The sequence below is a fragment of the Phodopus roborovskii genome, unplaced genomic scaffold (genome assembly GCF_943737965.1).
Source record: "Phodopus roborovskii unplaced genomic scaffold, PHOROB, whole genome shotgun sequence".
NCBI classification, from domain to species: domain Eukaryota; kingdom Metazoa; phylum Chordata; class Mammalia; order Rodentia; family Cricetidae; genus Phodopus; species Phodopus roborovskii.
Genome location: NW_026126480.1, coordinates 57864836 through 57885389, shown reverse-complemented (window position 1 = coordinate 57885389; position 20554 = coordinate 57864836). Strand labels below are relative to the sequence as shown.

At 53.1% G+C, this 20554-nt stretch overlaps 1 protein-coding gene across 5 annotated transcripts in view; it reads right to left on the bottom strand.

Annotated features, from left to right (window-relative positions):
• Nucleotides 1-804: 804 nt before the first annotated feature.
• Syt7 (synaptotagmin 7) overlaps nt 805-20554 on the bottom strand; it is a 58449-nt gene continuing 38699 nt past the window's right edge. For 4 of the 5 annotated variants that reach the window (XM_051193931.1, XM_051193933.1, XM_051193932.1 and 1 more), the window contains 7 exons: nt 19867-19989; nt 14706-14841; nt 11019-11289; nt 7454-7623; nt 6918-7032; nt 6221-6420; nt 805-4009 (listed from right to left, as the gene is read on the bottom strand). In XM_051193931.1, the coding sequence (XP_051049888.1) occupies nt 3905-4009; nt 6221-6420; nt 6918-7032; nt 7454-7623; nt 11019-11289; nt 14706-14841; nt 19867-19989 (1120 nt within the window). In that variant the 3' untranslated portion in view covers nt 805-3904. The remainder of the gene's footprint in view (nt 4010-6220; nt 6421-6917; nt 7033-7453; nt 7624-11018; nt 11290-14705; nt 14842-19866; nt 19990-20554) is intronic. The other variant, XM_051193935.1, reaches the window with a different exon arrangement.

Genomic DNA, 20554 nt, shown 5'->3' with positions numbered 1-20554 from the left:
GGAAGGGCCCATGGAGTTATGTGGTTCCCCCTTAGTGTCTCTCTGAAGCAGACAGTTTTCCTTCTGCAGTACCCTGAGAACTGGCAGGCCAGCTGCCCTGGGCTGAGCAGGGAGTGGCTGGGAAATTATTGCTTCTTTGTGAATAGAGGACACTAAGGGCCCAACAAAGGACATGGCTTTCCAGAACCACAGATAGGAGGGCACTGGAGTTCAGTCTCTGATGCCCTCAGGTTGGAACTTGCCAATGGGGCTCTTAGATTGGAGAGATTTTTCCCAACCATGGAGAATCAACCTAGACAACAGGGTTGGAGAAAGGCCACAGGTCCTGCAGGCTGACCTACAGCTCAGCCTACCTTTTCTTTCCCCCATCAGGACCTGGAAGCAAACATTGTCCCCAAGTCATAGCAGCTGAGCAGTGATGGTGAGGTAATGGTTGGGGTCCCACCTTGGGGGGCTTTTTCTGCCTATCTGGGATGGGGTTAAGGACCCTCTGGGAAGAGAGGGGTGCATGCCCAGCTAGGTGATCTCCAGGGAAGACCCCAGGAGATCCGTAGGAGAGACCACTACTGCTAAGCATGACACATGCCTGACCCAGCAAATGCAATGTTCCCTGGTGAGTGTGAGATGACAGTCTAGCCCTGAGAGTGGGCTGGAAGCTCAGGCAGGCCCAAGCCACTAAGGGGAAAAATCAAGTCCCAGAGGTGACAGATAGCCCCAGACTCCCCATCCTCCCCACCCCAACTGCTGCTTCCCTTGGGGGAAGAGAGAGAGGGCTGGGACCCACAGAGGAAACAGCCAAGGCCCTACTTTTTCACGATCCTTTATTTATCAGAACAGGCCCTGCCACAAAAAGCAGGGCCCATTCCCACAAAAATATGATTTTGCAAAGAGGAAGATTTTGCTGGCTTAGAGGGTGCATATGGTGGAATTTTTTGTATGGTTCTTTTCCCCTTTTTTTTTTCTTCATTTCTCTTTGCTGTAAGTTTTCTTTTTTTGTGATAGTGGATTTTTGTTTTATTTTTTTTTTTTTATAAAACACTTGCGCTCAAGGACTCAAACACAATACAAACAGCGCCACTGGTTCCCACCCTGGGGCCCAGCTGAGCTGGGAATCCCCTTGGCTTTTTTTTTTTTTTTTTTTTTCTTTTGTGGCTGTTTTCCTTTGTCCCTTCCCTGGCCTCTGGTGCTGGAGGGCAGGTGGAGGGGTGTGCTGGGGCAGGTGGAATTCTTATAGCAGTTACATGGAGAAGATGGTCACAAGAGAGGATACCTAAACAACATAACAACTAGGTCTAGGGTGTCCACAAGACATCAGATGACACTCATAAAGGGGCTTGGGACACAGTGAAGAGACAGATTGGCTCTGGTGGTCCCTAGAGGCTCTGTGGGGTAGGGTGGATGGGCAGGTGGGCCTTGCTCTCAGGTGTCAGTGACAACTTTGCTTTGGGTAGCACCTTCAGAGCCCTCCTGCCTTGATCCCCTAGGTCAGGTGATGGTGGCCTCACAACCTCCCCCATGAGGTAGGTGAAGTATTATTACCATCGTTTTACAGATGGAGAAACTGAGGCCCAGGGAGTGTGGGTGACTTGCCCCAGATCCTAGGATGGTGGTGGCAGAGCTCTGCTGCTCTTCCCACTCTCAATTCCCCCGCGTCCCTGCTTCCCGATTGCCTTAACTGTCCCATACCCAGACTCCTTGTCACCCAGCTGCCTCTTGTGCAAACCCACTCTGCTCTTAGCCCAGCATTTGAAACCTCTTGCTGATATCCCCCACTCCAGCTACATGTGGGTGGGGGGCTGAGGAACTCCAGGCTGGACCACCAGTGTTTCTAGGTAGGGTCTGAGGGAAACTAACTCTGGGGGATGCTCCCTGAGCTGATTGGCTCCCATAAACCCTCTCCCATTCTTAAACCCATTGGTGGAACTTGAGTCCCTCAGATGGCTCTGTGGGAATGCTCAGGGAATTGAGGCAGATGGAATAAAGGATAGCAGAAATTTCTTATTACCACACTCTTGACAGTACCCTCTCCTATTTCCACACAGCCTCTGGGGTTCCTTTCTGGGGGCTACACCCAGCTGGGCAAGACAGTTGGGGCAGATCCCACTTAAAGCAAAAGCTGCAGTATGGAAAGATTTAGAATTACAAGTAATATGGGTAACTATTTGTTTCACAATAGAATTATTCACTCTACAAATGATTCACCTATAACATAAAAGATTTCTCCAGGTACCAGGGGACACAGTGTGAAATTCAACTTAAGAACATTTTGATATGCGCAAAAGGAGACCTCACTGCCTAAAGTAGGAAGTTGAGCATAAGGGGACTCCCACCAAAGGAAAATGTGCCCAAATATCTGTCTCCACTGTGCTCTAGATGTGTAGATCCAGTACAGAGCCCCTTCTGTTTCTGGGGTGTCAGGCTTGCTGGCCAGGGTAGGACTGTGGTCCCCAACTGTTAACACAGATGTGGTGGTCTGGTGCCACCTGGTGGTACGTTCTAGGAATGTCGGGCTCAAGTCTGAACTGGTTTTGAGGCTCTGCCACCCATCAGTGGGTGTTTTCTCAGAGGGATGGATCATCCTGGAGTCTGCTGTTTCCAAGGGGAAGCCAGTTCTAGTCTCAGCAGAGGCTGGGAGGAGAAACGGCAGCTTCTTTGGGCATGGCAACTTCAGACTCCTGGAATGTTCCCTGCTTCCTCTGTTTGCATGGTGTGTGTGTGGGCAGGGACCCAGAAGGAGTTGCTGCTCTGGGAGGTTCAGGGAGGGTGGGGAATGTGTCAAGGCAGCCTGGAGAAGGTCAGGGGTAGATCAGATAATGCAAAGACAGGAATGGAGGTGTTGGGGTAAGGTGTGGGTATGAGGGACCGTATCCATGCCTGAGTGTGGAACAGATGCCATCGTGGCTGGAATATGAGATTTGGGAAGGCGGGGTCCCTGGGTGAGGGGGTAGGGGTGCCTGAGAATGATTGGAGTGGTGCCCTGGTAGAATGCCATGCACGTGGTGAGCAGGTGCCTACAAAGTGCGAGCCCAGGCCCAGGAATGACATTGTAGGGGAGTTGCTACTGGGGAATTATGGGGGTGGGCGCCACAGAGACAGTGGGTGTCAGGAGGCAGCTGAAGCATCTGCCCTGGTCCCAATGACTCTTCTACTCAGCTGTCCATACCCTTCTTCTCTTACCATCCTTAACCTCTACCTGACCCAGCCCCACCTCATCCTCATGAAACTCTGCTACTCTCCACAGCAGGTCAGCACTGCTGGCCCCAGGGGTACAGGGAATGTGTACCCACTTTCACATGTGTGCGCATGAGCTTACAATGCACTTGTGTGCACGTATGTGGGCACACACACACACACACACACACATACACACACACACACAGTAGACACAACACAAATACACAGGGCCACGTCTCCAGGACCCCAGAGCACAGGCTATATACTATCCTCGGCATCAGGGCCCAGCCGGCACCTGAAGCTGGGGATGGGCCCAGTGACCAGGCCGTGGCCAAACGCCTCGGCCTTCCTCTCTTGGGCCCCAAAAAGGAGGGCTAGGGAAGGGGTGGCTTCTCTCCACTCCAGGCACTGCCTTAAAGAAAACGGGGGCTATGCCCACCTGGCGGGCCTCTGGAGGGATCTGCCTATCTGGCTCTTGAGCGTTCCCCCACTTCTTTAGTATCAGCAAATCAGGAAAGAGGCAAAGCAGGGAAATGGCTCCCAGAGCCCCCACCCCCAAGCTGGACTCATGGGGGTGGGGCTGGTACTTCCTAGAAATGGGGCCCAGTAGAGTTCTGGAACCCCTCCCTGGCTGAGCCCTCAGGGTTCCCCCCTCACCCAAGGCAGGGGCGCCGGGCTGGGCATTGTGCATAAAGTGGTGGGGGCATGATGGGGACCCAGGCCTTGGCCCTCAGGCTTTCAGCTGGTGCCACTGGGCCACAGGCTGCCGGGGGCGTGCGATCATGTCCTTCCAGTGTTTTACTTCACCTGGTCCGCTCTTCCAGGACAGGTAGATCTGAGAAGGAAGAGAGGATGCGTTATGGCAGGCTCTGAGGCTTGGGCCCATCCCACAGTAACAGCCTGTCCTACAGAGGCTGTTCCTTTCCCTCCTTGCCAGCCTGACCTGGTTTCCTGCCTGTGCCATCGCTCAGGGGCTGGGCATGCCTGGCCCTTTGCCATTAGACTGCAGTGAAGGCCAGGGCACAGACAGTTGGCTTGGGTGGCCTTCCCTGCCCATTGTCACAGTCTCTCCCATCTCCTGGCATTTCCTGCCAACATCCACCCCAAGGCTCTGCACTAGGAACTTTACATCCACAGGTAGTGTATCCTTACAAAGCTGATGGGGAAACTAAGGCACAGAGTTAAGAGTCTTACCTTCAGCTAGAGTTTAAATGTTCAAAATGGTATCAGGCAGGTCTTGGGGGTTCTCGACTACCAATCCTGTCCAGGCTCATGTCAGGGCTCCATAACTTGCAGAGCTACCCCCAGAACTCCCCCCCATCAAATTACCCTCAGCTGAGCCTGGCCTGGACACTGGTGGGTGCTTAAGGCCAAGGACATTGGAGGAAAAGTGGATAGTGCTGCAGGATCCTAGTCAGGGCACCTTAAGGCCATTAGGATGACAACCTAGAGGGTGAGAAACTATCTCAGGCCCAAGAGCTGGGGGCCTGGCCAGCTGAGTACAATGTGTTAGCTAATACTGGATTAATACTGGATCCGGGACCAAAGGTGTGGCATTAGTGGAAAAACTGGCCAAATGCAAATGAAGTCTGGTGGCTTCACAGCAAGGTCCCATGTCAGTTCCTTAAGCTGTGACAGATGCAATGTGAGGGGCTAGCAATTGAGGATCCTGGGCAAGAGGAATATCGGTATTCTATATTATCTTTGCTACTTTTCTGTAAATTTAAAATTATTCACCAGCTTTAGTGTCTCATACCTAAAACTCTCACACTGAGGCAAGAGGTTGCTATGAATGTGAGGCCCCAGACTCAGTCCCCTGCACTGCATAAAGCTCTTGCTCATAACTCCAGTGTTTGGGAGGCAGAAGCAGCAGGATTGGAAATTCAAGGTCACCCCCAGCTATATAATGAGTTTGAGGCCAGCCTGAGCATGGTGGCACACACCTTTAATCCTAGCACTAGGGAGGCAGAGGCAGGTGGAGCTCTTGAGTTCACGACCAGCCTGGTCTACACAGTGAGTTCCACATCTATCAGAGACATATAGGGAGACTGTATCAAAACAAAACAGTGGAAAGCAAACTTCCGTTACTGAATAGATGACCACATGCGCCAAGGGTAGGAACATTTCAAAGCTAACTTCTGTTACAATAGAAGCTATGGGTATGCTCCAAGTGCCAGGCAAAGCACTTCACTACGCCCTTATCAAATGCTCCCGCTCCACTGCATAGCTAGGATGACTTCCCTACTCTCATTCTGAGCGGAGGAAATAAGGTTCAGAGGGGTGACAGCCGGTAAGGGTGGAGTTCCAGGGCCAGAGGTATAGGTCAGTGGCAGTGTATGCCTGTGTTCCATTCCAAATGCCACAAAACAAACAAACGAACAACAACAAAACCAGACCCCCACAGGCTTCGGTGCCCATGCTCCCAACACTGAATCAGAAACACAAGAGCGTGATTTTCATAGTAGAAGAGTGGAGGGTTTATGTCACAGAATCGTGTAGAAAAATTCAAATCACCTTTTGCAGGGTGAGGGTGAGGCAGAGGCAAAGGCAGAGGCAGGCAGATCTCTGTGAGTTCAAGGCCAGCCTTCTACAGAATGAGTTCCAGGACAGCCAGGGCTACACAGAGAAACCCTGTCTTGGGGGGAAGAAATGGGGAAATCACCTTCATCCAGAATCTCCATCTATTTCAGGTGATTCTTGCCTGACTCTGGGAAGAAGTTCTGGAGGCTGGCATTAGCTTCATTTTACAGAAGTGCAGAGAGGCCAGGTGACTTATTCCAGGCCACCCTGGAGTGCAGATCAACTAGGTGTTTGGTTTCTGGCAAGGGCTCCACCACAGCCCCACCCAGCTGGTCCCATGAGCAGGGCTGAAACAGTCTGAGAACCCACTCAGAAAACCCTTGGGAACTCAAGGCCCTTCCTCTGTTTCTTAGTTCTTTGTCTGACTGGGTCTTTCCTAGGGTCCAGGCCTGTGCTCATCTTGGCCCCTGCTGCCTCTTAAGGACAAACCCTTGTGACCCTGGCTCTGCACCCCACCAAGCCCTACCTTGCCAATGACGTCATTGCGGCTGAGCTTATCTTTATCCATGACAGTGATGATGATGGTGGTCTCCCTCAGCTTTTCTGTGGGGATGTCGAAGGCGAAGGACTCATTGAAGATGGGGTTCAGATTCCTCTTCTTGGTTACCGTCTTCTTTTTCTCTACCCGCTTGTCTTTATACATCAACCACACCTTCACGTAGGGATCTAGGGGGCGGTAGAGGAAGGGTCAGAGGGACAGAGTGTATGTGTTGGGGGGGGAACTCAAGAATCCTCATGCCTTTCTAGGTGCAGAAACTTAAGCGGGAGCTGGCTACATGCTTTCTAAGAAGGTGACGAGGCCAGGCCAGGGCAAGAACAAGAGAGATTAGGGATAATCAGCAGGTGGAAACTATCCTAGTGTTTCATGCCGGCACTCCGGACAGGTCTCCCAGGGTCACACACAGTGCCACTAAAGCTAGGGCTGGGGTCCCCCCAACATAATGTTGCCTTTCTTACTGATTCAGGGAGGCCTGGTTGCTAAGATGACAACTGACCCAGAGTGTGTTTAAAAGTTCTGGTATCTCTAGTCAGAGGAGCTGGGACTGGTAGGGGCCAGGGTTAGGGCCCCAGTATCCATATATCCACCATATCCAAAGTGACCCTCATGTCGCAGGAAGCTCCCCACACCGGACTGCCCATCCTGTCAGGATAAGCCTCATTACCTGATGTGCCCCCGATGTCCATGGCTTTGAGGTTTCGAGCTTTGATGATGTTCACGATGATGGAGTTGGCAGAGGGATTGTAGCAGAGAGACAAGAGCAGCTCCCCTCGGCTCCCCTGTAGGGCAACAGGAGGGGTGAGGCTGGGTCATGGGAGGGATGCTCCCCATGATCTCCCTGCAGGGATGACAGGTGTGGGAACTGGAAGGGAGGGTGTGACCCGGGAGCCCCTTCTGCCCTCACCTGGGTGACACCAGCCCTCTGCCTGTCACTGTCATGCCATCTCTCTCCTCTGGCAGGTCTGTGCTTACCTAGGGCTCCCAATTCCCTAAACAGAACCCTGAACTCATTGCACAGCTCAGGTGGTTCACCCCGAACTTCTAAGCCCCCAGCACTCCAGCCACAGGTAGGAACAAGCTCTCTAGGGACATCCATCAGTGCTCCACTCAGTCCTGCTGGCATCCTAAGGCTGAGGGTGGTCAAGCACCCTCTGCCAACCCTGCCACACCACTCCAGTTAGAGGACTGTAGGGGGCTTACACTCCCATCGCTGCATGGCTTCAGATCCTTCCAGAAGGTCTGCATCTGGGTCAGGTCCACCTTGTTGAGAGGGATGGACACCTCCCCAATGGGGTCATTGCGGCTGAAACGGTCATAGTCCAGGACCTGGAGGTAGAGGACCCTCTGTACCACTTTCTCATAGGGAAAACCTGGGGGCGGACAGATAAACAAGGTGATAAGGGTTATCACAGGGACAAGAAAAGAAATTAGGATGGAGGGAAGGGAGACATGGAGGGAGAGAGGGAAGAGAGGATGAAGAGGGGGAAAGGAAGAGAAGTGAGGAAGGGAGGGAGGGGGAGGGAGGCAGTGGGTAAGGATGGGGGAGGGAAGAAGGATGGCCCTGGGAGTGAGGCTGGCCTTGTGTCCCACCAGCAGTCTAAGCCAGGGGCCATAGCTGACTGTAGTAGCACTTTCTGAAGTGGCAGCAAGAACTCTGTCTCATGTGACCTAACAGATGGGGGAAACAGGACCAGCAGGAAGACCAAGGCCATTAATGTGCTCATTGCTTGCGTGCACTTTTTGGGTCTGGGCAGTGGCCCCCTTACTCTCTGGGTCAAATCTGGGCAACTGGCTCTGCCTGACCTAGGAAGGCACCTGAGAGAACAGACCAGCTTCTGGGGCTCTGTTCTCTCCTTCACTTCCTCCCCGAGCATCAACCTGTCTACCTGCACTTCCTAAACAGATCCCATGTTGGGTACCCAAGCCACCAGAGACTCTTGCCCAACAGCCATGAATACGTCCAAACCGCCCTCCCAACCCCCAAGATTCTTCCCATGGTCCATTCTCAACACTGTGGCCAGATTGATTTTTTTAAAAATAGCCAGCACGCCACAGCCTGCTCCTTTTAGCTTCCCAGTGCACTCAGAAGGAAAACCAGTCTACCTTGGTGCCTAGTCCTTCCAAAGTGCCTTCCACTGTGGACTGGTACCCATTCTTCCCTCCATGCACAGGCTCCATCCCGAGAGATTTTTCCGCCTTGAAGTCCTGGCTCTGCTTGCATCAGGACCTAATTTGCAAGCCCCACCATGCCTGCTCCATCCAATTCTCAATTTTTACATTTAGGTTCTCTTTTCGGGCACCACAGATGGGTGGGCTGCCCTATAACACACTCCATCGTTTTCCTTTCTTGGCTCTAGGGCAAGCCCAAACAGATTTATCCATCTGTTTTCTTCATTATCTTATGGCTTGCCTGTCAGGCCAGGATAGGCACTTAATATTTTTAAATTACATCAATGTCTGTGCATGTGTGAATGTGTTCACATGTGTGTGCATGTGCTCATGTGACACATGAATATGCATGCACCATAGTGTGAGTGTGGAAGTCAGAGGGGAACTTGGCAGGAATAGGCTCTCTCTTTCTACCATGTGGATCCTGAGGATCAAACAGAGGTCATTAGGCTTGGCATCAAGCCCTTTACCTGCTGAGCCACTTCCCTGACCCAGATAAATATTTGTCAAGAGAATAAGTAATTGGGGGCTGGGGAGATAACCCAGTGAGTAAAGCCCTTACTGTGCAAGCATAAGGACCTGAGTTTGGATCCCCAGCACCCACATAAAACCTGGGTATGGTAGTGGGTACTGTAAAGCCCAGCCGTGGAGAAATTGGGGGTTGGGTGGAGACAGGTGGATCCCTGGAGCTTGCTATCCAGATCCTCCAGCCAATTGGTGAGCTCTGGGTGCAATGAGAGACTCTGTCTCAAATAACAAGGTGGGTGTGTCTGGAGAGATGGTTCAGCAGTTGAGAGTAAGTTCTGTTCTAGCAGAGGACCAAAATTCAGTTCTTAGTGTCCACATCATGTAGCTCACAACCTCTTCTGGCCCCCACAGTCCCCACACACACGAGAGCTTTTGCTCATGTAGACATACACAAACACATCAAATATTTTCTAAAAAACGGTCAGGAGCTGTTGAAGAAGACACTGAGTGTTGACATCTGCCTTCCATATGCATCCATGCATCTGGGCATGTGTACCTGAACACACACACACACACACACATACACACACACACAGAAAGAGAGAGGGGGGGAGAGAATAAGTAATTGAATGGATCAAGAAATGCTAATGAATTGGCTCAATGGAGTGGCCAGAATGAAAGGGAAAGGGAGAGGGGCAGGTCTGACCTCTGAGAGGCACAGAGGACCTAGGATGGGCACAGAACAGCTTGGAGGTGGTGTGACATACAGTCTCTACTATACAGCAAGAACTCACCCATCAGAACCTGTCTTGAATGGCTGGTTTTGAGGGATGCTTTTCTCTGTACATCAAGGGGAGACCATCTGGGGTTCCCACAGAACATGACTTAATTATCCGCACAGCTTTGTCCTCCATGGGACTGGAGTGACTGGACAGCTGTATCAATTCCTCACTCTTTTCTGAACTCCCAGGATTCAGCTAAGGTTGGTGGTGAGCAAATGCTTGTGTGAGGGACCTGAGGGTCGGGGCTCTGCCCCTAAGCCTCACTCATGTGCTAGCTATACATGCCAGCAGACGCTAAGCCTCTGGTTGACTGTGCTGTCTCTAACCCAGTACCCATGCTGACCTGGGGAGGAGGGGCCTGGAAACACAGAGGCATTTAGCACATTGTCAAGTCATGAAAAGCTGATGGGTTTGGACCCAGCTGGGGAAGAGTCCCTGGGACTAGAAGGCCAGGGTGCTTCAAAGCAATTGTAATCCCACAGGGAATTGATTTTCCCTGGTGGAGCCATCTTATGGGGAAAGGAGTAAGGCTTCTTATGGTAGGACCTGCCACCTCAGGACAGTCCCCTCACTGCCCACCCTGTGTCCTCAGACATGACAAAGAATGGCTTTGGGAGCAAGGGGCACATTCAGCTCAATGGCTCTTGGAGCCAGAGAGAATGGCTCTGAGATCTTACTCGCTTCTCATGGTGGGAAGGGGTCAAATGCCAACTACAGACTGTATCTTCAACAGGTCAATACCGGCATCTTCTGATGTCAGGGCCTGCTCTAGATGCTTTGAAAAGTTACTAATTTGTTTAATTATCATTATTATCTCTATTTTATAGTGAGGACACCCAGGGTCAGAGAAGTTAGGATCTTGCTTAATGTCACACAGCTAGCAAGTGAGAAAGCCAAGATTCTAGCTCAGACAGCCCAGAGCAAGGGGCTGATGGAGATGAAGATGAGGATGAAGGGAAGAGTCCCAGAAGGTTTTGGCACTTCCACTAGATGCATAAGGGTCCTTCACATGGTTGCTCCAGAGCAATACACCTCTGAATGCCACGAGCTAGGACCCTCCTCAGCCTATGCATGGTACATTGATTTCTCTCACCTACTGGGACCAATCTCAGCTAGAAGCAAAATGCATTTTGGGCATGTGTTGTGTGTGAATGCAATTAATATGTGCATGCATCTTATATGCATGTGTGGGTACCTGCTTGTGTGTGCTTGTACACATGTGCACCTCCAGGCATGGGTTTGTTCATGTTTCTTTCCTGCAGCCACAAGAGTGGGATGGATTCAGTGTGTGCGGGGGGGGGGGGGGGGGGGGGCAAGAGGTATGCTGGGAGTGGCGCTAGCCTCACCTTCAAAGAGGAAGGTCTCGTTCCAGTGTGGGTTCAGGTTCTTTCGCTTCACCTTGGTCTCCAGTTTGTGCTTCTTGTCGGGTAGCAGGTAGATCTTGACGAAGGGGTCACTGGTGCCGCTGAAATCCTTGGCTGGCAGCTCCTGGGCCTTCATGACCTTCACGGTGAGTGTGGACTCCTGGAAGTTGTAGCCAACACTGAACTGGATGCGGCCCAGGTTTTCTCGGCTGCAGCCCTCATGGGCCTCATCTTCCTCGGAGCCTGGGGAGAGCTGCAGTGGGAAAGAATAGTAGGTTGGTGTGGATTCTGTTTCACAAGGCTCCAGGGCAGCACCACAGGGTCCGTGATGTCATGACAAGCCAACTTCTTGTGGTCACAGTGCGACATGGGCAGTGGAGGATGTCCAGGCTCTGAGAGCCCTGACTTAATCAGAAAGGGAGGGGAACAGGGCCAGGATGATTCTGCATCCTGGACCCCAGAACTGTGAGCAGGAAACCCATATTCCCACCTCCCCTTGAAGCCATAAGTCTACTCAGCTCCAAGAGCTACCCTGAGCTGTCCTGGCCTCCCTCCCCTCCTTTTCCAGCCCTGTGGCTTCCTGGGAGACAACCCAGCTCTTAAAAGGAGGAGGCTCTCTGGGGGGCTGTGGATGATGCAGTTTACAAGATGGCATTTGGGAGATGATGAGAAGATGCCAGGATGTCCCCAGGGAGTCTGACTGAACCACTGAGGTTGTGCCTGCAAGTTATGACTGTTCCTAGTCCCTGCTCCTCAGGATAGATGCTTGGATAGGCATGGGCAGCAGTGGATAGTCACAAGGAGGGGCTGGGTGCCACGCTTTCATGTCTACATGAGAGTGGCAGTTGGGTTACTGCTCACTGGGATGATGGAAGGCATGGAGGTCTCCACTGCCTAATCAGGGGTCTTCCTGGCCTGCGTATCTTTGACTCCACACCTCCTCTGGCAATGGAGGGAGTCAAGAGCAGGTCCCAGGTGGAACAAAACAGTAGCCACCTGCCTTCTTCTCATACTCCCTCAGAAAATCCTTGGGCCCCTCCTGCTTCCTGGACTGGCAACCCCAGCTTCACAACACAGAATATCACAGGTGACATAAGGCAGACAGAGGCACCTACCATGGTGAAGACACATCACCTTCTTACTGCCGGGCCAGGCAGCTGTCACCCGCCTCTTGCTGAGGAGACTGGCTCAAAGAGGTTAAATCACATGGCCAAGCTTGCGTAGTAGTCAGGACCCTCTCTGACTTCAAGCTCCTCTCTTTCTACCAAAGCCCACCCAGACCCCAAGTTACAGTCACTGAAAGGCCCTCGCCACAGTCACTGAAAGCAAAGACCTGTCTGCACCGAGTAGAGTGTCCACGTTACATCGATGGTGGCAAATACTGCACTTACCAGTTACCTGCTGTGTGCCAACCCTGCTGTATGCCAACACTTGGCATCTTTTGTACCTTCCTGTATCTTAAGGCACTAGTATGTTCAAAGTTTGGCTTGGAGCACAGAGATATTAGGCTACTTACCTCAAGCACCTATTACCCACTGGCCAGTCAGAACTTGAAACTAGGTGGGTACCTGACTCCCGAACTTAGACCATAGTTTGAATCTGACCTCTGGCTCCACCCAGTGGTCAAGGGGGAATTGCAAACTGCACTTTTTTGGTATCTCTGTGAGACCGGGGTTCATCCAGCCCAGGCTGGCCTCTAATTCTCTATGTTGAAAAGCTGGCCTTGACCTTCTAATCCACCTGCCTCTATCACCTGACTTCTGGGACATGTGCCGTCAAACCTAGTTTAGTAGGTGCTAGGGAATCGAACAGTGCTTCACGCACATTAGGCAAGCACTCTACCAACCGAGCTGCATCCCTAGCCCATTGTTGATGCTCCTGTTCACCCCCCAGCTGATCTCACTGCACACAGACTATCCCAGCTCCATTCCCCAGGATGTGGCTTTCCATGTGGAGACTTCCATCCCCACTTTCCCCTCAGCTTCTCCCCCTCCCCTGAAAGTCGCTTTCTGAACCTGCAGGGCTCCCAGGAGGGCAAATGGGTGCATGGCATTAGTAGGCAGAGCCAGCCAAGACTACCTGCACACCAATTGCCTCTCATATTATGGAGAAGTCTTAGGCCACAGTAAGTGTGGTTCCCTCCACTCTAGGGGGAAGCCTGGGCTGTCTAGGTGGGCTTTACTTTTGAAAGGGGAAGAGCCTCTGGACCCACTTGCTTAGCTTTCTCAAAGCCCAGCTCTGAGGCCTAGTGAACAAGCCATTTCCATAGCAACCAGGCTGCCCAATTTCCCCCTCCCCTGCCCCAAACCTCTTCCCAGAAGTAAGCCTTAAAAGACATCAAGTCAGCCTGTGCTAGGTCCCATGTTCCCCAGTGGAGATGGTTCTGTCCATCTCTATCCCTCAGCTTCTGCAGCTTGGGATCTGGAGAACACCACGGGGTGAGGTCACAGGACATATTCTGTCCTGCTTATCTTTTTTTTTTTTTTTACTGTCACTGTTAATATCAATGACCTTGAATTGGCAGAGGGCTGGACAATTAGACTTGCTCTCCCACCTCTGGGCATCTGTGGAGTACGTGAGAGGGAGGCCAGCCTGTACTTCCTTCCGCTGCTTGAGTCTGCCAGCCTCTCCCTGAGGGCAGCAAGGGGCCAGCCAGCTGGCTGGGAAAGGGCTGCCCCTTCTGGGAACCTGACTACCAGGAAATAGCACCAATTAAAAGGCTGTGCAAGCAGGCAGGGTGGTCTGTGGTAATGGGCTGCCCAGAGCAGACGATAGCTAGTAAATACAAAGTTGGAGATAGGAACTTGCAAAGGGCCAGGCTAAAGGAAATGCAAACTTGGGCTCCACCTCAGGCCTGATGCCTGAAAACCTGGATCCTTAACCAGGTGACTTGTGTGACTCCATGTGCATATTGCTACTTGAGACAGGTCAAGCTGGCAGGAAATTGTAGGTCTGGGTGGTTAGGAATGGCTAGAACCCTGCCTCCACAGGAAGGGAGCCAAGGGGACCTGTTATGTCCAATAGAAAGAAAGGGTGCTGGGTTCCCACCACAACCCTCTCCAAGCCTTTGAGGAACTTCTGGCTCACCAGACCTTTAACTGGTTCTTGTCTGCTAACTTGCTATGCCTATGCATGGGTCTCCCTATGGGGATTAACCCAGCGTCTCTCTGGAAAGTACAAGTAACTGTGACATACTGTTGCCACCAGGGGGTATCATGAGAACCGTGGCCCCAGCTTTGGTGAACAACCTAGACAGGGATCATAGGCCTGTCAGCAACAAGGAGTGACTGAGATCACTAGATCACTGGTGGGCTATGGGACAGTCACCCCTGGGAGCTCCACTTTACATCTCTACTCACGAGAATGCCATTGGAGGGAAGGAACACCTGCCTCAAAGGCCACTGCTGGACAGCCTCTCCTCCCAGGACATAAAAAAATGTCTTTATGAGTAGGTTCCTTAGGCTTTTCCTCAGCAGAAAAGGATCAAAGGAACACAAAAGAGGAAACTGAAGCATGGAAAGGCATTTTGATGAGAGCAGGGAAAAGAAACCAGGTCTTATTCAGTCAGCAAACACTGAGCAGCCATCGTGCTGAAACTGAGTGTCTAGTCTCTGACTAAGTTGCCTGCTTCTTCTGGTCTCCCCACAGCCCATCCCCAACCCTTCTCACCATGAGCATCTCGCTGGTGAGGGAGTTGACAAGGTCCGAGACAGAGGAACGGGGCTCCGTTCTGCGGTCAGACTCATCGTGAGGCGTCTGGCCAGGCACTGGGGCTGTATTCACAGCCTTCCCTCCTGCAGGCAACCTGGAGGTTGGGGGTGTGGAGGGGAGAGTTCCAATGAGCATGGCTTGCAGGTTGGGCTGGGCTGGACTCCATGGGCCTGGGTGGCCACAGGATCTTCTCTGAGAACTCAGCCCCTGTCACCTCCTGTGGGCCAGCAGGAGTGAAGCCCCGGTTCACAGAAAGCCCGATTTTCCCTGAAGACCCCCACTCAGGACTCATTCTGAGCCTCTGCCTCAGATGATTGGCTCAGCTCCCCTGTGGAAGCTGTTTAAGGGGAGCTTCATTCTTCCTGTTACCCCCTCCCCATGTCCCCCCCAGCTCTCTGGCTTACATGGCTATTCTCTGAGCTCCCCGATCTCTGCAGAGGCCTCCTCCACCCGGTCTGGAAAGGGGGAGGCGCCAGGTGGCCTGTCCAGGTGTCTCTCCACGTCATTACCCTCTGCAAACACTCCACAGCCTCTCTCTCAGAGCTCCACCTGTGTTTGCTCAGCCTTAGCAGGGCCAAGGTGCTCTTCACCCTGAGCCAAGGTGAGGCTGGGACCACTGTCCACATGGCTCCGTCTGGCATTGTCTGTCTCATGCAGTACTAGCCATGTGCTTGGAATCTACATTTGCCATGTGACCAGTGTGAAGGAGTACTGTGTATATGTTCATATGTGTATGTGTATATGCACATGTCTGTGCATGTGTGTGGAGGCCTTGATTGTCATTCCTCAGGTGCTGTCTCTCTTGTTTTAGACACAGGGTCTCGTTGGTCTGTGGCTTGCCAAGGTTGGCTAGCCAGCAAGCCCTAGGAACCTGCCTGACTTCACCTCCCCCGCATAGCGGTTACAGCCCCACCATGCCCTGCTCTTTTCACCATAGGTTCTAGGGGCTTAAGGCCTGTGCTTGTGTGGCAAGTCTTTTACTGACTGAACTATCACTCCAGCCCTCAGCATGCGCGTTTTAATCTCATTTAATACTCTTTTGTAGGCTGAAGATATAGCTCAATGGTAAAGTGCTTGCTTATCCAACATTAATCAAGACCCTAGGTTCTGTTTCAAACATGACACACAAAAAAAATGTGCCACACCCATTCACCTTGAATAGCCATCTTTGGGCGGGGACTGTGACAACCTCATGAGCCCCAGTCCCAACTGTGCTCCCCACTCACACAACATACTTGATAAGACTCCTACCCCGAGTCAGTCAGAGAAAGACAGGCTGCCACCTAGCAGGCAACCATGGCCACACCCAATGCCATGCTGGTCCAGGGGGCTGGGATCTCTGGTTTAACAGCCAGATAATGAGTCCAGGCTCCATTCAGCCAGGATTTAGGAAGGGATAACTAAGACCCTGCCCAGGGACCAGGCTGGAATGTCTCATGAGGAGGAAGAGGTGGGGACAGGCAGTAAGGAAGAGATGGCACAGGGCTTGGGGCAGGTTAAAATTAAACAGCCTTGAGAGCACAGAGCCACATAGGCTGGATACAAGCCACATCTCCTGGCACAGACCAGCTTGGAGTACACGGGCGGCCACAGCAGGCAGATACAGACATGCTTGGAATATGCCAGGCCCTGGGGGAAGACACCAGGATCCAACAGCACGACGAGCACACACAGATGCACAGACACACACATAAAATTCACACAAGCCCAACAGACACCTAAGAGCAACAGGGAGAAGACAGCTCGGGCAGCGGGCAGGGCGGCAGGGGCCTCTGTGGTGACACACACAGCTGGAGGCACACTTAGTTTCCCTCAAAGGGAAGACCCAGCCATGCGAAAGTGTGCGTGTGAATTGGAACAAACCAGAAGCAAGAAAAGGCAGGGACAGCAGGTCATCAGGTGCACTATCCACCGCCATGAGACCCTGGCCTTGCTCTGTGACAGAGCACAACACGTCCGCCCACCAGCCTGCCCTCTCCCTGGACACCCTAGGGGTTCAGACACACCAGTGCACAGAATGGCAGGCACTCATGAGCCCCACACCGCCACTACCACACACACACACACACACACAGAGGCACATGGACATGTGCTCACACAGACAGGCACGGGGAGGAAGAGGAGACTGAAATAGCTGGAGAGGTAAAGTCAGGTTAAAAATAGAGCAGGAGAGGAGAGAGCGTGAGATTGACTGCTGAAGGTATGAGAAAGTCGGAGTTATTTTGGCCACACCACAGCGTCAGCATAGCTGCAAAGCAGCCTGGGAAAAGATGGTCAGCACCCCTGAAGCTGCCGGAGGTCACAGGACAGAGAGATAGGCATAGGGAGAGGCCGAGGGGCTGGTCACTGGCCCAGGGACACCCCTGTGAGGAGCAGATGGAGGAAGGAGATAGAGAGACAGAGACAGAGAGAGAGAGGCTAAGAAAGGTTAGTCAGACGTGTGGAGAAGGCTGCTGGGTGGACAAGGGGACAAGGAGGAGCGTGGCGTGGCGGCCGACAGGAGAGGCAGAGAGGAGGCGGGGGGACACACAGAGGCGGAAGAAACATGGTGGCTTCGGAGGAGGCGAGCAATGGGGGTGGCCTGGTCCGCTCTGCCCCCCACTGGGGTGGGGGTGGGGCCACGGTGGAAACCATTTGGATCCCAAGGAGCAAAGGTGAAATGCTGGAAGGATGGCTGTGAGCACGCAGTGGGTGGTGTGGGAGAATGGATGGGTCAGACACAGCAAGGTTCTCCACCCCTCACCCCACCCCACTCCTATGCCCAAGAGTACCTTGAGGTATGTGCTTAGGTCCAGGACTTGGGGGACCCTGGAAGGGAGCCTTCAGGGGCACCAAGAAATGTTGGGTGGGTTGGAGGCAGGCTGTCCCTCACGTTCCCTGTAGCTTGCTAGGTACCCATATTCTTTGCTTGGGCCCTGGAGTGGCTTCGCCTCCCTGCTCTGCCTTATAGGACTCTGTAGCTTAACAGACAAGGGAGCTGAGCATTTCCTCCAGCAGCAGCCAAGACACCTGGTCAAGGTGTCAGCTGAGGCGGAGAGGGCATGCTTCCGAGGAAGGGACAGATGAGCCAGCCGGTGGCTGTGAGGCACAAAGGTCAAAGGGGCCCTAGGGTGCTCCAGCCTGGTGGAGGCATCTATGCCAAGCTATGGGGTAGGGGCACCTGCTAGGGAGGAATCACTTGAGTCAGCAGGTCCTTGAAGCTGCCCACCACTTGGAGACACCCCAAGAGCTGTGAGAAATGAGTTTCAAATATGAGAGGGTATGAACAGGTGGGGATGGCGTGTGTCCACTCGGAAAGTGGGGCCAGGTGGTGGGGAGGGCCCAAGGCAGGCCTCCACCTCCAAACCCACCTTTCCCAGGCAGGCAGAGGACAAGCTGATGTCATGATCAGAAGGGATGGCTGTACTAAAAAATGGAGACCTGAGTGGCAAGGAGGCATAAATAGGCTGTTGGGTGAAAATGGAGCTGGTTAATTAACACATGGGTGATGTGAAATCTTGTTTCCAGCCTGCATCTGCTCCCTCACGCTTCACACCTCCCCAACCCTTCCTGGCAGAGGGTTTGGGCTCTTAGCTTTCAGAGGGCTCCAGCCCCCCTGCACCTTCTTGCCCCTGGCCTCACTCCTCTCCTCAAGGCCCTCTGGCCTGTTTGGAGCCCATCTTTAGAGCCTGTGGCTTCTGTCAGACCCAGGTGGGTAAGGGAGGGCAGGCTCTGCTACTCTCTCAACCCCCACCTCACATACATGGGCTTGGGGACTGACACCAGCTGTGCCACCAAGTGGCATTCTCCCCTCCTACTCTCAAGGGACTCCTGACCCACTAGACATGCAACGTGGGTTCAGGGTGGGAAGGAAAGAGAGGGCTGGTCTCCAGAAGTCACTGTCACACAAGCCTATCCTGCTTCCCTAAGCTACAAGCTCCTGGCAGCAGCCTGGGGCAGTCTCTTCCTGTCCCTAACAGGGTCTAATGAGCATAGCGGTTACCAGTCTAAACCTGATCTGGACCCAGCTCACAGGATCTGACAAGTGCCCTGGCTTGCCCATTTCCTCATTAGAAGCTTTATGTGTTCCTCAGAGGTCATGCTGCTCAATCCTTCACTCGACAGAGGCAGAAGCCTAGACAGGGTCTCTGACTTGTCTGAGGTCACAGAGTGAGGCTCTGGCTACACCAATGCTGGCCCCTGGGCCCTACCATTGGCCTTTGGTGTCTGAGAAGCAGAACTGAGCACAAGCAGATGAGTCCCAGCCGAAGGCCAGGTCAAGAGAACAAGTAGGTAAGGACTCCATCTTTGGGAGTGCTAATAAACCCTGCAACCTTCAACCCTCCCTTTACCTATGAGCAGTGTCCACCCACTCCTTGACACAGAGGACAGCAGGAGATGCTTCCCTGAGTTCCAGGTGGTGAAGGCTAGGAGGTACCGCCTGTACTGGAGCCACCTGGCTACTGTTGGTCTTCACAGGGCCCTGAGGAAGGCAACAGGGAGCCTGACAGAACCAGACCTTGCCCTTGCTGTAAACAGCCGGCTTAACTTTCCATTTCTGGAGGCTGTGCTCAGGGGCCACCCTTCTGGTTCTTTCTGGTCACCAGGCCTCTCCCATTGTTCCTCACCCCAGACCCTCCCCACCAGGGGCTCTTCTTCCATGGCTGAGTAGCAGAACAGGCCCTGCAGGCCAGAGGGAGGTTGAGGTGGTGAGGATGAGGAAGAACAGGCTTATGCCATTCCCCCAACATCCCCCGCCACTCACCAACCACCAGAGAAACAGGGATTTCTGGGTTGGGAAGAGGGGCAGAGATGAAAGATGGAGGGGAGGCAGAGGGAGGCAAGCAGGGAGATGGGGCCCAGGAGGCTGGGCTTGCTCCAGGCCAGGACAAGCATGCTGGGGAGCAGGCTTGATCCAGAATGGTCCCAGGATGGTCCCTTCATTGACCCAAGGGACACCACTGATGTGGTCAGGGGACAAAACACCAGCTGGAGGACTTCTCCTCCCACTCCAGCATCAGCTGAAGACACCACCACCTCGTCCAGCAGTCGGGGCCGGCTAAGGCAGGTGGCCTCTCCGTGCCTCCTTCTCTGCTGCCGCCGCCGCCGCCGCCGCCGCAGGCCTCGCCCGTGCTCGTACCTCTTGTCCCCCTGAGCGTTCTGGTTCTGCTGGGTTCCTGGGTTTTGCAGGTCAGGGATATTGGCAAAGTCATCCTGTTCCGAAAGCCCTAATACCAGGGATAGCACCACCATCCGGCCTTCCCTGCCCAGGATGGGCAGCCCACCAGCCGGGGTGAAAGGAGGCAGCCCCATGGACAGGGCAAGGGTGAGGGGAGGAGAGAGACAGAAACAAAGAGAGAGAAGAGAAAAAGCATAAGAAACTGGCCCTGGAGAAAAGAAACCAACCTTCAGAACTGTAAGTGGCTGCAGGACTGAGGGGGATGAGGGGTGTGTGTGTCCAGCTGGCCTTGGGCCAAGAGCTGGAGTCTTTGGGGTAACACAGGAAAGGTGCTAGGCACAGGCCTGAGGAGAGGACTTGGGTATCTGGGCTAGTCCCCAGGGAACATACAGGCTGGAGAGTGGAACAGAGGCCCTGGGACATGGTATCCCCAGATGAAGTCACTCTCTGGGAGAAGGGGAAGAGGCTCTCTCAATATTTTGTATAGGGCATGTGCAGGGAGGTTTGAGATACAGGGTAAGCACTGTAGGAAGATCTGACAGCCAATGGACATTGTATACTGTGCTCAGGGATGCCTTTCATTAATCTCTGCATTATGGTCAACCAGATGTCCTTAAAACCAGCCACAGGGCCTCTTCTAGGCTTCCAG